Source organism: Leucoraja erinacea, chromosome 2, assembly GCF_028641065.1.
Source record: "Leucoraja erinacea ecotype New England chromosome 2, Leri_hhj_1, whole genome shotgun sequence".
Taxonomy (NCBI): Eukaryota; Metazoa; Chordata; class Chondrichthyes; order Rajiformes; family Rajidae; genus Leucoraja; species Leucoraja erinaceus.
The window spans coordinates 7512425-7532719 of record NC_073378.1 but is presented as its reverse complement, the minus strand read 5'-3'; the positions used below and the strand labels follow the sequence as shown (position 1 = coordinate 7532719).

Below are 20295 nucleotides of genomic sequence, written 5' to 3'. Positions count from 1 at the left end.
CATCTCTGCCCTTCTAGTCCGTGCCGAACACTTATTCTCACCTAACCCAAATAAATATTGTGTGCCAACAACAGCTGATCAGTTACCCATATCCCTCCTGCTGTCTTTACATTTTACTTCTACATATCGGACCCCCTTGTCTCCTTTTCATCTCTGGCCTTCTATCATCGACCCATCTACAAAATCAAAACTCAATCACATATAGCCACCTATCATAAGTTGAATAAGTTAGGGCTTTATTCTCTGGAGCGAAGAAGGTTAAGGGGGGACCTGATAGAGGTCTTTAAAATGATGAGAGGGATAGACAGAGTTGATGTGGACAAGCTTTTCCCTTTGAGAATAGGGAAGATTCAAACAAGAGGACATGACTTCAGAATTAAGGGACAGAAGTTTAGGGGTAATATGAGGGGGAACTTCTTTACGCAGAGAGTGGTAGCGGTGTGGAATGAGCTCCCAGTGGAAGTGGTGGAGGCAGGTTCATTGGTATCATTTAAAAATAAATTGGATAGGCATATGGATGAGAAGGGAATGGAGGGTTATGGTATGAGTGCAGGCAGGTGGGACTAAGGGGAACAAAAGTTGTTCGGCACGGACTTGTAGGGCTGAGATGGCCTGTTTCCATGGTGTAATTGTTATATGGTTATATGGTTATATCACCTGGCAAGCTTTGCCCTCCCCCCCCCTCCGCCCCTCCCAGTACAATCTACCAAAACCACTCCCAAGTCACCCAAGCACTCCATCCACAAATGCTGCCTGACCCGCTGAGTTTAGTTTAGTTTAGTTTAGAGATACAGCGTGGCAACAGGTCCTTCGGCCCAGCGAGTCCGCACCGACCAGTGATCTCCGCGGGGTGGAAGATTGCAACCATCACGTGGTCCGCCCTGTTTCGACTAATGCAATCAACTCGACGTGCACAAACGGAAGATCAAATAGAACAAGTTGTCCAACAACTTTAGGCTGTGCACGCCGCACGAAAGAAGAAGAGAAGTGATCTCCGCACACTAACGGGCCTGTCCCACTTTGGGCGACTCTTTAGGCGACTGCCAGGGACTAGTTTTAACGGGAATTCACCTACGACACCTGGCGACAACCTACAACAACACCTACGTCAACCTACGACAGCAAAAATTGTCGCCACTGTCGCCGAAGATTTTTCAACATGTTGAAACTTTTGCGGCCGTCACCTGTAGTCACCCAAAAAAAATCGCCCAAGTGGGACAGGCCGATCACACTACCCTAGGGACACTGGGGACAATTTTACATTTATACCAAGCCAATTAACCTACAAACATGCACGTATTTGGAATGTGGGAGAAATCCGAAGATCTCGGAGAAAACCCACGCAGGTGACAGGGAGAACATACAAACTCCATACAGACAGCGCCCGTAGTCAGGATCGAACCCGGGTCTCTGGCGCTGCAAGGCGTTAGCTCTTCCGCTACTCCACCGTGCTGCCCGATGTTACTCCAATAGTTACTCCAGCATTTTGTGTAGTACTCAAGAATTTCTTCTTGCCCGAGTCAGTGTCTCTCCAACACCACTTGGGAAGCTCTGCACCACCCAGACCGAGCAGCTCCTACACAACTGTCTGTCCAACCATCACACTACAGTACGAGCACACTGCGGCTACAAAGCCACCTACACATTGTGGTTACTCAGCGGGATTACTCTGAAAGCACCTCTCAAGGTTTAATGGCAGCAGGTGTTTGGGATCACCAACACCTGCAAGCTTCCCTCCAGAACACACCCCAGCCCGACTCCATCTTCAATAGATCGACATTTTGCAGCTCCCTGCACAGCCTCTGCCTCACCACCATTTTCTCAAGGCTGTTAAAGATCGAGCAATCAATACGGGTGTTGATCATTATGCAAATCAAAAATGATATTGAAAAGAAGCATAGAAACATAGAAATTAGGTGCAGGAGTAGGCCATTCGGCCCTGCGAGCCTGCACCGCCATTCAATATGATCATGGCTGATCATCCAACTCAGTATCCCATCCCTGCCTTCTCTCCATACCCCCTGATCCCTTTAGCCACAAGGGCCACATCTAACTCCCTCTTAAATATAGCCAATGAACTGGCCTCAACCACCTTCTGTGGCAGAGAGTTCCAGAGATCAGTGGTTGTAACTTGAACAAAACCCAAGACAGAATGCAGGGAGCAATATGTTGCACAAAAACAAAATTAAACACGTTAAAAATGCTTCATTTGGCAAAAGGCGTTACTGCAGGTAAGAGGTGGAACAGCCGGAGAAGGACATACTTGACTTTGGAAAACATAATGTCAACATCCGTGATCGTCACGTTCCTTCCATCTGTGATGTTACAGTCCTTACACAATTTTGACCAATTTTTGCCGTTCATATCTCTGCCCATGGCTCGTGTGTCTCCAAGAATAGCAAATTTCCTGAAGGCCTCTTCCAGGGAACTGAGTTCTTGGGGTGCAGCAGCATCCCCATCAGGGGTGCCGTTTGAATCAGACACGTGGTGTTTGGCTCCTTTCTCCTTTGCCCGGTCACTCTTCGCCGCTCCTCTTACTGATTTGGATTTGCATTCAGCCATTTTGCTCCACTACTGGGGGAAAAAGACAATGGTTCAGATACTTCAGCAGAGAGCATTTCAAAATCATAAAGGGGGCATCTTTTAGATTCATTGCATTAATACTTTTTTACAAATGCTTTGACATTTTTCCATTTTAACCATATATAATAACCATATAACAATTACAGCACGGAAACAGGCCATCTCGGCCCTACAAATCCGTGCCGAACAATTTTTTTTTCCCCTTAGTCCCACCTGCCTGCACTCATACCATAACCCTCCATTCCCTTCTCATCCATATGCCTATCCAATTTATTTTTAAATGATACCAATGAACCTGCCTCCACCACTTCCACTGGAAGCTCATTCCACACCACTACCACTCTCTGAGTAAAGTTCCCCCTCATGTTACCCCTAAACTTCTGTCCCTTAATTCTGAAGTCATGTCCTCTTGTTTGAATCTTCCTTATTCTCAAAGGGAAAAGCTTGTCCACATCAACTCTGTCTATCCCTCTCATCATTTTAAAGACCTCTATCAAGTCCCCCCTTAACCTTCTGCGCTCCAGAGAATAAAGACCTAACTTATTCAACCTATCTCTGTAACTTAGTTGTTGAAACCCAGGCAACATTCTAGTAAATTTCCTCTGTACTCTCTCTATTTTGTTGACATTTTGCATTTCTGCATACAATTATTTCTAAGTACTCCACCATTTTCTTACGGTAACACATTTTATATGAAACAGAGAGAGCTTCAATGCAAGAGACTTTGAATATAGTTTGCATTGTATTAATTAGTGTTAGTGTTCTGGTTCAGGCTGCTTTGGCCAGTACTTGCCCCTCAGCCAACATTACTAACTCAGATCATCTGATCATTTATCTCACTGCTCTTGGGAACTAGATTAATACATAAAGTGAGAAACAATGAGCAATTACAGTGCCCTCCATAATGTTTGGGACAAAGACCCATCATTTATTTATTTGCCTTTGTATTCCACAATTTGAGATTTGTAATAGAAAAAAAAAAATCACATGTGGTTAAAGTGCACATTGTCAGATTTTAATAAAGGCAATTTTTACACATTATAACCATATACCAATTACAGCACGGAAACATGCCATCTCGGCCCTACAAGTCTGTGCCGAACAACTTTTTTTTCAACTTAGTCCCACCTGCCTGCACTCATACCATAACCCTCCATTCCCTTCTCATCCATATGCCTATCCAATTTATTTTTAAATGATACCAATGAACCTGCCTCCACCACTTCCACTGGAAGCTCATTCCACACCGCTACCACTCTCTGAGTAAAGTTCCCCCTCATGTTACCCGTAAACTTCTGTCCCTTAATTCTGAAGTCATGTCCTCTTGTTTGAATCTTCCCTATTCTCAAAGGGAAAAGCTTGTTCACATCAACTCTGTCTATCCCTCTCATCATTTTAAAGACCTCTATCAAGTCCCCCCTTAACCTTCTGCGCTCCAGAGAATAAAGACCTAACTTATTCAACCTATCTCTGTAACTTAGTTGTTGAAACCCAGGCAACATTCTAGTAAATTTCCTCTGTACTCTCTCTATTTTGTTGACATTTTGCATTTCTGCATACAATTATTTCTAAGTACTCCACCATTTTCTTATGGTAACACATATTATATGAAACAGAGAGAGCTTCAATGCAAGAGATTTTGAATATAGTTTGCATTGTATTAATTAGTGTTAGTGTTCTGGTTCAGTCTGCTTTGGCCAGTACTTGCCCCTCAGCCAACATTACTAACTCAGATCATCTGATCATTTATCTCACTGCTCTTGGGAACTAGTTTAATACACAAAGTGAGAAACAATGAGCAATTACAGTGCCCTCCATAATGTCTGGGACAAAGACCCATCACTTATTTATTTGCCTCTGTATTCCACAATTTGAGATTTGTAATAGAAAAAAAAAAATCACATGTGGTTAAAGTGCACATTGTCAGATTTTAATAAAGGCAATTTTTACACATTATAACCATATAACCATATACCAATTACAGCACGGAAACATGCCATCTCGGCCCTACAAGTCTGTGCCGAACAACTTTTTTTTCCCTTAGTCCCACCTGCCTGCACTCATACCATAACCCTCCATTCCCTTCTCATCCATATGCCTATCCAATTTATTTTTAAATGATACCAACGAACCTGCCTCCACCACTTCCACTGGAAGCTAATTCCACACCGCTACCACTCTCTGAGTAAAGAAGTTCCCCCTCATGTTACCCCTAAACGTCTGTCCCTTCATTCTGAAGTCATGTCCTCTTGTTTGAATCTTCCCTATTCTCAAAGGGAAAAGCTTGTCCACATCAACTCTGTCTATCCCTCTCATCATTTTAAAGACCTCTATCAAGTCCCCCCTTAGCCTTCTGCGCTCCAGAGAATAAAGACCTAACTTATTCAACCTATCTCTGTAACTTAGTTGTTGAAACCCAGGCAACATTCTAGTTTCACCATGTAGAAATTACAGCTGTGTTTATACATAGTCCTCCCATTTCAAGGCACCATAATGTTTGGGACACATGGCTTCACAGGTGTTTGTAATTCCTCAAGAAGCTACTGCCCAAGAAATTCAACAAAACATAAGAAACACAAATGTTAATCCATAGATTTGATGGTTAATACAACATGTACGTTTTCCTAGGAAGAGACTAAAACTGCATCCATTAATCACAAAAGAAGATCATACTAGACCTATGGAAATGGACAGTCTCTTCACCCACTGGAAGAGGTCAAGAGGCTGAACAACGTTTGGAGCTTGCTGCAAATCAATGCCTTCCAAGAAGACTACAAACAATCCCCTCACGAGACCAGCTATAAAAATGGATTAAAAGTCACTCAACTCAAGCTGGGGCAATCCGAGCTCTTCTAGCCTGGAACTGAAAAAATAGTCAAAGAAGCTGGTAATCTGAAATAAAAATTCCTGAAGGAATGCTGGAGTGGCAGGTTTCCAAATCAGATGATTAATCTAGGCCTTGTGATGAAGCTGAACCTGAAATGTTAATCGCTTCTTTCTCCTGAGACACTGCCTCATCTGCTTTGTGTCCCTGGTATTTTCTGTTTTTAATTCTGTATTCCTCTGTCCCAGTCTCACTGGTGCAGAGCAAGTCACAACCTTTGATTGTGCAGACTAGTTAAGAAGTTAGCTGTTATGATTTGGATATAATGTTGAAAGCAGAATGTTGTTAAGTATAAGAGCAGGGAGGTTCTACTGCAGTTGTACAGGGTCTTGGTGAAACCACACCTGGAGTATTGCGCACAGTTTTGGTCTCCCAATCTGTGGAAAGACATTCTTGCCATAGAGGAAGTACAGAGGAAGGTTCTACTGCAGTTGTACAGGGTCTTGGTGAGACCACACCTGGAGTATTGCGTACAGTTTTGTCGTCCTAATCTGTGGAAAGACATTCGTGCCATAGAGGGAGTACATCACCAGACTGATTCCTGGGATGTCAGGACTTTCATATGAAGAAAGACTGGATAGACTCGGCTTGTACTCGTTATAATTTAGAAGATTGAGGGGGGATCTTATAGAAATTTACAAAATTCTTTAGGGGTTGGACAGGCTAGAGGCAGGAAGATTATATTATTCCCATTGTTGGGGAAGTCCAGAACAAGGGGTCACAGTTTAAGGACAAGAGGGAAGTATTTTAGGAACGAGATGAGAAAATCATTTTTCACACAGAGAGTGGTGAATCTGTGGAATTCTCTGCCACAGAAGGTAGTTGAGGCCAGTTCATTGGCTATATTTAAGAGGGAGTTAGATGTGGCCCTTGTGGCTAAAGGGATCAGGGGGTATGGACAGAAGGCAGGTACAGGATACTGAGTTGGATGATCAGCCATGATCATATTGAATGGCGGTGCAGGCTCGAAGGGCCGAATGGCCTACTCCTGCACCTATTTTCTATGTTTCTATGTTTCCAACCGGCAGATAACTGGGAACAATGAAGATGGCTGGGAATTATTTATTATGTTTTAAAACAGTTTCAAATACAAAAAAACTACAGTTTAGTGGAGTTTTAATGCACTGCAAAGCATTACATAATGTGTGATGTCAATGCAACATTGTTGTAATCACAGTATTTGACTCAACGGTCTGTTACACATTTGATGGCTTTAGTACGGTGAACACAAATTCCACTTGCAGCAACAACCAGTTAATTTACAACTGACCTTCAATTAACACTATAAACTGAGAACTGCTCAGTAACACGTCCCTACTGACTGGAATTTTCCATTTTCCTCCAATTTTCATCTATTTCTGCAATATTATTTGTATCTTGTAGTGACGACAAGTGCAAGTTAATCTGTCCTCCAGCATCTTCCATTATTCATTCCTCACTCACTCTCTATAGTACCAATGCACTCTTCATCTCAATCTTTTTAAATATCTATAAAATATGTATAGAAAATCATGCCATTACAAATCTTACTCGCTTTCTAATCTTTCACCATTATTCTTCACTACTTAATATACAATTTCCAATCATGGTTATTGAAGGCAGGGACGAAACAGGTGTATGAGAGGATGGGGGGGGGGGAGATGAACTTACACAGATGATTGGGAAATATGACTAATAACCATATAACCATATAACAATTACAGCACGGAAACAGGCCATCTCGGCCCTACAAGTCCATGCCGAACAAATTTTTTTCCCCTTAGTCCCACCTGCCTGCACTCATACCATAACCCTCCATTCCCTTCTCATCCATGTGCCTATCCAATTTATTTTTAAATGATACCAATGAACCTGCCTCCACCACTTCCACTGGGAGCTCATTCCACACCGCCACCACTCTCTGCGTAAAGAAGTTCCCCCTCATATTACCCCTAAACTTCTGTCCCTTAATTCTGAAGTCATGTCCTCTTGTTTGAATCTTCCCTATTCTCAAAGGGAAAAGCTTGTCCACATCAACTCTGTCTATCCCTCTCATCATTTTAAAGACCTCTATCAGGTCCCCCCTTAACCTTCTGCGCTCCAAAGAATAAAGCCCTAACTAATAGGTGGATAAAATTCATTGGTCCTGCATTATTTAAGACAATACTCTGTTAAAGTAGAATGCATTAATGGGGATCTACACAAGAGGATTAAAGTCACCATTCAATGTATAGGTTTAGTTGCCAGTTTAGAGATACAGCGTGGAAACAGGCCCTTCGGCCCACCGGGTCCATGCTGACCAGCGATCCCCGTAATACACACACCACGGACATTTAAAAAAAAAAATTTATCAAGCCAATTAACCTGCAAACCTGTACGTTTTTGGAGTGTGGGAGGAAACCGAAGAACTCTGAGAAAACCCACGCAGGTCATGAGGAGAACGTACAAACTCCATACACTTAGCCCTTTTCAAAATGAAATCAAACTTAATTCCATTGCTCTCCTCCATCTTCCCCTGCTTCCAATATTTTTCCCATTTTTCCCAAAAAAGAATGAATCCTGGAGGCAACGTTCCTTTCTCCAAAGGACATTTATTTAAATGACTCGTCTAGAGCTATGGATGGCTGAGCAGTAACGAGACATGGATGTAATGCTGAGGCTCTATAACGTGCTGATCAAGCCACTTTTAGAGTATTGTAAGCAATTCTGGGCCCTATATCTGCAGAAGGATGTGCTGGCTCTGGAGAGGGTCCAGAGGAGGTTCACCAGAACGATCCCAGGAATGAGTGGATTAACATATGATGAGCGTTTGACAGCACTGGGCCCATCCATACTCACTGGAGTTTAGAAGGATGAGGGGGGTTCTCATTGAATATTACTGAATAGATAAAGACTTGGATAGAGTGGATGTGGAGAGGATGTTTCAACGGGTGGGAGAATCTAGGACCAAGGCCATAGCCTCAAAATTAAAGGATGTTCCATTATGGAAGAGATGAGGAAGAATCTCTTTAGCCAGATCGTGGTGAATCTGTGGAATTCATTGCCACAGAGTGTGGAGGCCAGGTCAGCGGATATTATTAAAGCAGAGATAGATAGATTCTTTATTAGTACGGGTGTCAGGGGTTATGGGGAGAAGGCAGGAGAATGAAGTTAAGAGGGAGAGATAGATCAGCCATGTTTGAATGGCGGAGTAGATTTGATGGGCCGAATGGCCTAATTCCGCTCCTATCATTTATGAACTTATGTCATAGAGCCATAGAGTGATACAGTGTGGAAACAGGCCCTTCACCTCAAGATGCCCACACCAGCCAACAATGTCCCAGCTACACTAGTCCCACCTGCCTGTGCTTGGTCCATATCCCTCCAAACCTGTCCTATCCGTGTACCTGTCCGACTGTTTCTTAAACAATGGGATAGTCCCAGCCTCAACTACCTCCTCTGGAAGGTTGGTCCATAGATCCACCACCCTTTGTGTGAAAAAGTTACCCCTCGGATTCCTATTAAATCTTTTCCCCCTTCACCTTGAACCTATGTCCCCCTACTCTGTGCATCTACCCGGTCTATTCCTCTCATGATTTTATACACCTCTATAAGATCTTCTTATAAGTTATTCTTCTTCTCACTCCTTTTCGAGCTTGTAAAGAAAAAGTGTTGGACATTTAAATTTTGCTTTATGCTTTTCATTGCTTTGCAAATATTGCCTGGAATGTCCAATTGTTTGACTATTTCGATTTTGTTGTTGTTATTTATTCCTATTTATGTCTTTACTCGTTCGGAACAAATAAACAAATAAATAAATAAATAAATCTTCCCTCATCCTTCTGCACTCCATGGAATAGAGACCCAGCCTACACAACCTCTCCCTATAGCTCACACCCTCTAGTCCTGGCAACATCCTCGTAAATCTTTTCTGAACCCTTTCAAGCTTGACAATATCTTTCCTATAACATGGTGCCCAGAACTGAACACAATATTCTAAATGCAGTCTAACCAACGTCATATACAACTGGAACATGACCTCGCAACTTCTCTACTCAATACTCTGACTGATGAAGGTCAAAGTGCCAGAAGCCTTATTGACCACCGTATATACTTGCGACTCGATCTTCAAGGAACCATGCACCTGTACTCCTAGATCCCTCAGCTCTACAACTAACCAGAGGCCTACCATTTACTGTGTAGGTCCTGTCCTTGTTAGACATCCCAAAATGCAACAGCTCACACTTCTCTGTATTAAATTCCATCAACCATTCCTCTGCCCACCTGGCCAATCGATCAAGAGATCAAGATCAAGAGTCAATTCAAGAGTCAATTTAATTGTCATTTGGACCCCTGGAGGTCCAAACGAAATGCCGTTTCTGCAGCCATACATTACACACAAATAGACCCCAGACACAACATAATTACATTTAACATAAACATCCATCACATAGCTGTGATGGAAGGCCAAATAAACTTATCTCTCCACTGCACTCTCCCCCCCCGATGTCAGAGTCAAAGTCAAAGCCCCCGGCTGGCAATGGCGATTGTCCCGCGGCCATTAAAGCCACGCCGGGTGGTGCGAGGTCGCACACCGGGTCTTGGTGTTGGAGCCCCCGGTGTGCGCTCGCAAAGTCCCGCGGCCATTCCAGCCGCGCGGGGCAGTAATGTAGGCCCCGCTCCAGGAACTCTTCAACCCCGCAACTCGGGCGGGAGAAGTCGCCGTTGCAGAGCCCCGAAAAGCGGTCTCTCTCCAGGGATCCGCGGGCTCCTCGGCGCCGTCGTCCACAGACCCGTCGTTGGAGCCTCCGACTCTCCGGTAGCAGCAGCAGCAGCAGCAGCAGCAGCAGCAACAGCATCAGCAGCAGCAGCGCTCCTCCACCGCTCCACCCGCTCCGGTCTCGGCCAGCTCCGCGACGGCAACGGTGAGTCAGCACCTGAGTCCCCGGCTTCTTCCTGTTGGAGGCCGCTCCTCGTTGCGGCCTCAACGACACCTGAGACCCGACGAGAAAAGGTCCGTCTTCAAAAAAATCTATCAGATTTGTGAGACACGACCTTCCACGTACAAAACCATGCTGACTGTCCCTAATCAGCCCTTGCCCATCCAAATGCCTGTATAACCTATCCCTCAGAATACTCTCTAGTAACTTTCCAATTACAGATGCTAAGCTTACCGGCCTACAGTTCCCAGCATTTTCCCTGCAGCCCTTCTTGAAAAGAGACACAACATTTGCCACCCTCCAGTCTTCCGGCAACTCTCCTGTATTTAAGGACGGCTCGTAAATTTCAACCAGGGCTCCCGCAGTTGTGACGACACTGTGAGGGCTTGTTCAGTGGACTTTCGTGAAGATTCAACGTCAGTGTGATTCCACAAATGTAGGATGTTTTGTTGCCGATCCTTATTTTTCCAGTCTGTGGATCAGGTAGCCTCCTCAGATTCTGGTGAACTTCCACCGCTGCACCATCGAGAGCATCCTTACCAACTGTATCACAGTATGGTATGGCAACTGCTCTCTCTCCGACGGGAAAGCACTGCAGAGGGTGGTGAAAATTGCCCCACGCATCACCAGTTCCTCGCTCCCCTCCATTGAAGCTGTCCAGAGCAAGCGTTGTCTGCAGAGGGCGCTCAGCATCGTCAAGGACTGCTCTTACCCCAACCACACTGTTTACCCTCCTCCCATCCGGGAAACTCTACAGGTCTCTCCATTGCCGGACCAGCAGTTCAGGAACAGCTTGTTCCCTGCGGCTGTTACACTACTTAACTCTGCACCTTGGTGATTGACAGTCATCCCACCCCCCCCCCCCCCACCCCCGGACACTCCTTCCCCCAGTGACTGATCCCCCCCCCCTCCCCCCCCCGAAAATTGCACTACGGCTACTGTATACACATATATATATTTTACTGTTCCATTATTCTGTGTTGGCACTTCTGGGTGAGATGCTAACTGCAATTCGTTGTCTCTGTACTTGTACACTGCACAATGACAATAAATATTGAATCTGAATCTGAATCTGTAGTCAAGGACCTAGTTGCAGTGGAGGGTGAGTGTCCTAGGTCCACGAGTTTGGAGATTTTTATTTATTTATTTATTTATTTATTTATTTGGCCTTTATTTAACCAGGAGAAATCTCATTGAGATTAAAAATCTATTTTACAAGAGAGTCCTGGCCAAGACAGGCAGCAGCACAGTTCCACAGTTACAGACAATAATTTAAAAACAACAGAGAACATATAGATAGAGTCACAGTCAGAACATCATCAAACAAAGCATGTACAGACAGAAGAGCCTGCTTCAACATCATTAAGAAGGGATTTAAATCTGTTTAAAGAAACCAGCTCCTTAAGTTTTAGTTCATTCTGCAGCTGGTTCCATGCGAAGGGAGCAGCAGAACTAAATGCCCTTTTCCCCAATTCAGTACGGACTTTAGGTACAGTTAGTAAGAACAAGTCCTCAGAGTGGAGTTGATAAGTTCCTGTGCTTTTTCGAATCACATACTTCTGCAGGTATGAAGGAATAACACCGAGGATAGTCTTATAACTAAGGATATGCCAATGATGGAGTCTGCGGGTGGACAGGGCAAACCATCCAACTTGAGCATACAAAGAGCAGTGGTGCGTGAGGGTTTTAAAATTAGTAACAAATCTCAGTGATGAGTTTGGTTGGAATTATGGCATTGAAGGTAGAGATATCGTGAATAAATGTGAATCTGACACACAAGGCAGTATTGGGGCTAGGCAAGGACCAAGGTTTGCCTTCTGCCAAGGGTCATTCATCAAACTGCTGATTTAATATTGGTACACAAAAAGGCTGGAGAAACTCAGCGGGTGCAGCAGCATCTATGGAGTGAAGGAAATAGGCAACGTTTCGGGCCGAAACCCTTCTCTTTTTTTCATCTTTCCAGCATCTGCAGTTCATTCTTGAACACTTTGTCTACTCCACTGCGATATCTCCTCAAGGTATGCCTACTTTGAAGAAGTTCTCCTCCTCTCTCCGGAGACAGTATCACAACCTCCTCTCTAACTACACCCCCCCCTCTGTGATCCCCCCCTGCCCTAAAAAAAAGAAGGGTTTCGGCCCGAAACGTTGCCTATTTCCTTCACTCCATAGATGCTGCTGCACCTGCTGAGTTTCTCCAGCATTTTTGTGTACCTTCGATTTTCCAGCATCTGCAGTTCCTTCTTAAACAACATGCTGATTTAATATTGCCTGTTGTATGTATATCTGCACCCATGATCTCTTCCTTGTAATGCTTCATCTTTCACCCTGGGCAATGTCATGCTGTTTGCTTTCACCCCAGGCAATAAATGATGGTTATATTAAGGGATGGGTACCCCAGTAGCAGAATGGCAGAGAAACAACAGACATGACACAGTGAATGGCAGTGTTGTAGAGCAGAGGGATGTTGGAGTGTGTGTGCATGGTTCCCTGGCAGTAGAGTGACATGTAGATAGAGTGGCCAAGAAGGCTCGGTACATCAGTCAGGCCTCCATCAGTCAGGGTATTGAGTTAGAAGTTGGGATGTTATGTTACAGTTGTACAACATGTTGGCGAAGCTGCATTTGTAGTGTTGTGTTCACCTGCTGTAGGAAAGATGGTGTTAAGCTGCAAACAATGCAGAGAAGAATTACAAGGATGTTGCCTAGGCTTGTAGGCCAGAGCTATAAAGAGAGGTTGGGCAGACCAGGACTTTATTTAGGCGCGACTCACATCAGCAGCGGCCTCTGCAGCCCGTCCGCGTTTTTATTATTTTTGTCTATGTTTTTATGTTTTTATGTCGTTTTTGTTGTTTTTTGTTGGGGTGTGTGTGTGGGGGGGGGGTGGGAGGGAGGGTGTAACTTTTAAATCTCGGCTTGGAATGGCTGCGGGACTCTGCGAGCGCATGCCTGGGGCTTTAACACCAAGACCCGCTGTGCGACCTCGCACCACCCGGCGTGGCTTTAATGGCCGCGGGACAATCGCCATCGCCAGCCGGGGGCTTTGACTTTGACTCTGACATCGGGGGGGGGGGGGAGAGCAGTGGAGATATAAGTTTTTTTTTGGCCTTCCATCACAGCGATGTGATGGATGTTTATGTAAAATGTAAATTATGTTGTGTCTTGGGTCTATTTGTCTGTAATGTATGGCTGCAGAAACGGCATTTCGTTTGGACCTCAAGGGGTCCAAATGACAATTAAATTGAATTGAATTGCTTGGAGTGCAGGAGGCTAAGGGATGATCTTATAGTGGTGTATAAAATCACGGAGGAGAATTAATCGGGTGAATGCCCAGTCTTTTACCCAGAGTCGGGGAATCAAGAACCCGAGGACATAGGTTTAAAGTGGGAGGGAAAGAATGAATAGAGACCTGAGAGGCAACATTTTCCACAGATGGTGGTGGGTATATGGAATGAGCTGCCAGAGGAGATAGTTGAGGCAGATATTATAACAACATTTAAAATACATTTGAACAGGTATACAGATAGGAAAGATTTAGAGGGATACGGCCCAAATGCGAAGGGTCGGGACTAGCGTTGTTGGGGTATATTGGCCAGCATGTGCAAGCTATGCCAAGGGGCTGGTTTCCATTGGAGTAAGACACAAAATGCTGGAGTAACTCAGCGGGACAAGCAGCCTCTCTGGACAGGAGGAATGGGTGACGTTTCGGGCCGAGACCCTACTTCAGACCTTCATTGTTGTATGATTCTACAGCAATGCTTTCAGCCACTGAAATTCTCTCATTGGTTGGTAAAGCCAGAATATGGAAAACAATAGCCTGCTGAGAAACTGGTTCCACAGCTCATTGGAAAACATTAGTCGTGGTTTCAAGCAGTACTCGAAATATTCAAATTGACGGACCAGGTCTGTATCTGAGCCACAAACAGGCTCACCACCACAGGTGACAAATAAACTCAAAAGAGCTCCCCTTAAAGAGGAGTCTTAAAGGATGGTCGAGACAAGAATATTTTTTTTGAAAAACGCAAGAACTTGGCAGACAATAATTATTTGACAGAAGGTATGGACATAGAAACATAGAAAACAGGTGCAGGGGGAGGCCATTCGGCCCTTCGAGCCAGCACCGCCATTCATTGTGATCATGGCTGATCGTCCCCTATCAATAACCCGTGCCTGCCTTCTCCCCATATCCCTTGACTCCACTAGCCCCTAGAGCTCTATCTAACTCTCTCTTAAATCCATCCAGTGATTTGGCCTCCACTGTCCTCTGTGGCAGGGAATTCCATAAATTCACAACTTCCCGGGTGAAAAAGTTTTTTCTCACCTCAGTCTTAAATGACCTCCCCTTTATTCTAAGCCATGACTGAGACTGGAATTGGGAGTTAAAAAGCAGAGATCTGGAGGTTGAGAGGCATTCTAGATGTAGGAGTGAAAACGTGGAATGCAATTTTAAAATTGGGGATCTCGAGGCTGCAGATTACTTGCGAGATTTAGGAGTACAGGTAGTTACTTGATGAGGTCGTGTGTGCTAAACGCAAGATGGGAGACAAATCCGTAAGAAGATTTACACAGCACTCCGACACTCATCCTTGAGAGGCAGATTAAAAGAAATGCTCTCGTTTTCACTGCAGTCCAGATTTACTCACAGCTACCCAACCTGAGCTATAGGGAGAAGTTTACGCTGGGTCTCTATTCCTTAGAGCGCAGGAGGATGAGGGGCGATCTAATAGAGGTGTATAAGCCTCAGGTCACGTACTAGTAGGATGAGCAACAGCTTCTACAACAACACAATCACATTGCTGAACTCGGAGTCCCGCCGATAGATTTCTCTGGTCCCTCCGTCCCCATTGTTTAATTATTCTGTATTTCTTGATTATTCTGTATCTTCTCTCTTTCTATTTTTTTTTTTTTTTTTATGTACAACTACTACAGACTGACGCAAAACTGCATTTCGTTGTACTCATACTTGTATTTGTGCGATGACATTAAAGTTGAATTGAATTGAATTGAATAAAATCATAAGAGGAATAGATCGGGTAGATGCACAGAGTCTCTTGCCCAGAGTAGGGAAATCGAGGACCAGAGGACATAGGTTCAAGGTGAAGGGGAAAAGATTTAATAGGAATCTGAGGGGTAACTTTTTCACACAAAGGGTGGTGGGTGCATGGAACAAGCTGCCAGAGGAGGTAGTTGAGGCTGGGACTATATTCAACATTTAAGAAACAGTTAGACAGGTACATGGATAGGATAGGTTTGGAGGGATATGGACCAAGAGCAGGCAGATGGGACTAGTGTAGCTGGGACGCGTTGTGGGCAAGTAGGGCCGAAGGGCCTGTTTACACACTGTAAAACTATAACTAAATGACAATGCCGGTTTCCACGCTGTGAGACTCCATGACTTGCCCAATTTTCCTCATCTTCTGAGGAGGTAGAAGCATTGGTGTGTTTTTTTCGCCATAGTGGCAAGTTGGCAGGGATTTTTATCCCTAGAAACTCTTGACTATCTCCACATTCAGCATCACTGCTACTGACTGGGGCATGTACAACACCCTGCTTCCTGAGGCAGATGACCAACTCGGCACAGTGGAGGCAGCGGTAGTGTTGCTGCCTCACAGTCCCAGGGATCCGGGTTCGATCCTGACCACGGGTGCTGTCTATACGGAGTTGGTACTTTCTCCCTATGACTGCGTTGGTTTTCTCCCATATTGCAAAGAACTGCAGGTTTGTAGGTTAATTGGCTTTGGTAAAATTGTAAATTGTCCCTAGTGTGTAGTATCGTGCTAGTGGAAGGGTGGTCGCTGGTTGGCGCTGAAACGCTGAGCCAAGGGGCCTGTTTCCACGCTGTATCTCTACAGTCTAAAGACGTCAATTTTATATCGAGGGCTTTAGGAAGAGGGTGAACGGATGTATATGTTTATACTATCATCGCTCCCTGGAAAAGACAATTGAAACATGTGGTGAGAATTAATTCTCCACAGTGGTTATAAAGGGAGTTTGACAAGTTCCTGGGTTGAGACAATATGGCTTGTTATAGAGTGAGGATATTCCATTCACTTGGTTTTTTTTACCTTCTGAAGAGTCCACCATACTGGAAGTTGGACAATTTTCTATTGGGCAATTTTTACATTTATCAAGCCAATTAACCTACAAACCTGTACAACTTTGGAATATGTTTAAGAAGGAACTGCAGATGCTGTGATCAGTCTGAAGAAGGGTTTTGGCCCGAAACATTGCCTATTTAATTCGCTCCATAGATGCTGCTGCACCTGCTGAGTTTCACCAGCATTTTTGTGCAACTTTGGAATGTGGCAGGAAACCGAAAATCTCGGGGAAAACCCACACAGGTCACGGGGAGAAGGTACAAACTCCATACAGACAGCGCCCGTAGTCGGGATCGAACCCGGGTGTCCGGAGCTGCATTTTGCTGTAAGGCAGTAACTCTTCCGCGGAGCCACCATGACTGCGTTTGGTTGATTGCCTGAGCAATCAGGAATTACCTAAACATGCTGTTGACCTGCTCACTGATTTATCCCCACCCCACCTTTACTCGTTCATAGTTAAGCACAGCAAAATACAACAGGACACCACTGTTTGATTTTCACATTGGATGGATTTAATGGACTTCATAGATCTTGCCTCACCTGATCGTGTTGAGAAGCAGACGAAAAGTGCTGCAGTCCATTTACAAATAAAAGTTGGAAGAATGAATGAAGATTATCAGATAGTCTCCCACATTTGTATCTATCCTATGACATGGTCAAACCCCCTTCAATTGACTTCAATGTCTTTCAGTCACGAAGAAGGACATTATTGTGCGGTCTACCCAGATATAACAAAGGACATCTTTGTCTTGTGTGCAATCCTGACAAATCTCACCGTACACAAGTATATCAGGTACTGCTAAAGACAAAATAAAGAATGCAGAATATTATGTTACAACTAGAAAAAAGGCAGACTTTAAAAAAAAAAATGCACAAGGGCCATAATGAGACACATTGGCAGACTGAATGCCCAAATAGCTTTAGAGATGTCCGTTCAACAGTCTGATAACAGTGGGAAAGAAGCTGCTCCTACAGCCCCTGTCCCACTTAGGAAACATGAACGGAAACCTCTGGAGACTTTGCGCCCCACCCAAGGTTTCCGTGCGGTTCCCGGAGGTTTTTGTCAGTCTCCCTAATGGTCGAAAGTGGTTTCTGCTTCTTCTATGTTCCGGCGATTATTTCAAAAAATTCAAAACCGGCCGCGACTAAAAATAGGTTGCCGTTTAAAAAATCGGTAATTTTTTAGTTGAAGCCGGTTGCGTTGTTAGTTGTAGGTGGTTGCTGGAGGTTGCAGGTAGTGGAAGGTAAGAACTTTTTTTCACCCAGTTTTATGCCACCAGGGAGGTCCTTTTCTCCCGGTGACACCGTGTAATGCCCAAATTCAGTCGGCCCGCCTCCTGCCCAGCTGATTTGGAAGTATGACGTAAATGACGTCACGCGAGAACTTCACGCGTACTCCGCTTCCGGTTGGTCGCGCCAAATGCACGCAATCGCATGCAAGTGGGACAGGCCCTTAAGGGGTTGAGTACACAGCCTTGTAGGGGTATTGAGACATATCATAAAAGATAGTCAAGTGCATCATACAACATGATAATCAACCCTGTCAACCAGGATATACAGGAGTCCTATATATCGGTGAGACCAAGCGCAGGCCCGACAATCGTCTATCTCTAGTGTAAACCAGCATCTGTAGTTCCTTCCTCCATAAAACATAACATCCCAACATCTCAATACCCTGACTGATAAACATCAATGTACTAAAACTCTTCTTTACCCCCTGTCTACCTGTGCCGCCACTTTCAGGGAATTATATACCTGTACTCCAAGACCCCTCTGCTCTACAACACCCCCCAAGGTGTCTACGATACTACCAACTTGTGTCATCTGCAAAAGTAAGATGTTTTGTCCCCTATCCTTACTTTTTAAGTCTGTGGATCAGGAAGTCGATGATCCAGTTGAATAGGACGATGAGAGTCCTAGGTCATTTGGTAATTGAGAGAGACACAAAAAGCTGGAGTAACTCAGTGGGTCTGGCATCGTCTCTTGGAGAAAAGGAATAGGTGACGTTTTAGGTCGAGACACTTCTTCAGACTGAGAGTCAGGCGGAGTTTAGTTGCAATGACGGCATTGAAGGTTGAGATGAAGTGAATCATTTTGAGTCTGACACACAAGTCTGTTCTTAATCCTGTGCTCTGCCATTAATTATTGGACTAGGCAAGGACCAGGGTTTGCCCACTGCCAATGGTCATTCAGATGGGCAGTGTTATGGATTCCAAAGAGTCCGTGTCACTACTTGGAGTTTGCGGCTTCGAAGAAGATGAAAGAGGACTTGGAATACATTTTAAAAGATTCACATAACAAGGTTAAAGTAAGAGTCAGAGTGCAGAAAGGAACTAGAAATATCCAGCAGCTTTTAAAAAGTAATTATTAACTACATTATGGTCCAAACTCAATGACAAGGTGAGGTTAATGAATACAGATTCCCAAACACATTTTCCACTGGGGGGTTCAAGCATGCCTCCCAGCTGCATGCTGCGAATAAATTGCCATCGTTCAAGATGTTGAGCTCACAGTGAGTGAAGTCAGAATCGGTTTATTTTTAAAAGAATAATATTTAGAGGAAATGCTGCCATCCGGTCTCCTTTTCAACATCAAATCATTGTAAAGATTAATGTTTGTAAGACTTGTAAGACTGTTCCTTGGCCATTTGTAAATATTTGACTTTGAATAGCAAATCCCAGATAAGGGGCCGTTTGACTGGATGAACTGCTAACCATGTAGATCACAAGGGAAGACCATGACCATCCAGAGATAGAGTCACGGAGTCAGTCATACAACACAGAAACAGGTCCTACAACTCAACTTGTACACATCGACCAAGAAGCCCATCTCAGTAAGCCCCATTTGCCTGAATTTGGCCCGTATCCCTCTAAAGCTTTCCTCCCCATGTACGCTGTCTAAATGTCTTTTAAAATGCTGTTATTGTACCTGCCTTAACTACTTCATCTGACAGCTCGTCCCATATACCCTCCATCCATGTTGTCCCACAGGTCCTTAGTAAATCCTGCCCCCTCATCTCAAACCTATGTCCTCTAGTTTTTGATACCTCTAACCTAGGTAAAATACATCATGCATTCACCCCATCTATTCACCTCATGGCTTTATAGACAATATAGACAGTAGACCATAGATGCAGGAGCAGGCCATTTGGCCCTTCGAGCCAGCACCGCCATTCAATATGATCATGGCTGATCATCCACAATCAGTATCCCGTTCCTGCCTTCGCCCCATATCCCCTAACTCCGCTATCCCCGATCTCCGCTATATACACCAATATAAGATCAAAACTCAGCCTTCTGCACTCCAAGAATAAAGTTATTGTCCGTTCAAATATTCCACAAAGGTCAGGCCCATGAGTCTTAGCTACATGCTTGTAAATCTCCTCTGCACTCTTTCCAGCCTAATAGCCCTGTCCCACTGTACGAGTTCATTCAAGAGTTCTCCTGAATTTGCCCTGATGCGAACTCGGAGATTTACAGTAGGTACCCGGGGCTCTCGGGGACATTTTTCAACATGTTGAAAAATCTTCACGAGTCTTCCCGAGCTTACCGCGTTTCCCCGAGTACCTGCCGTTAGCGTTACGAGCCGCTAAGAGACGTCCCCAAGCTCCGACGTACCCGCTACGTTCATTCTACGTGCTTACCACGAGTTTGAATTTTTTTTAAACTCGGGAGAGCTCTTGAAAGAACTCGTACAGTGGGACAGGGCTTTAATGGCATATTTTCCACAGAAGGGTGACAAAACAAAACACAATCCTCCAAGTGCATCCTCACCAACATTTTGTACAACTTTAATATAATGTCCCAACTACTTAAGGCGAGCATGACAAAAACCTT

General features: G+C 44.4%; 1 protein-coding gene across 2 annotated transcripts in view; it reads right to left on the bottom strand.

The window, feature by feature from the left end:
• Nucleotides 1-20295, bottom strand: part of LOC129706878 (tubulin polymerization-promoting protein) — a 62534-nt gene that overhangs the window by 18790 nt on the left and 23449 nt on the right. Inside the window, exon 2 of one of the 2 annotated variants that reach the window (XM_055651490.1) lies at nucleotides 2264-2574. In XM_055651490.1, coding sequence (XP_055507465.1) covers nucleotides 2264-2562 — 299 coding nt within the window. In that variant the 5' untranslated portion in view covers nucleotides 2563-2574. The remainder of the gene's footprint in view (nucleotides 1-2263; nucleotides 2575-20295) is intronic. The other variant, XM_055651498.1, reaches the window with a different exon arrangement.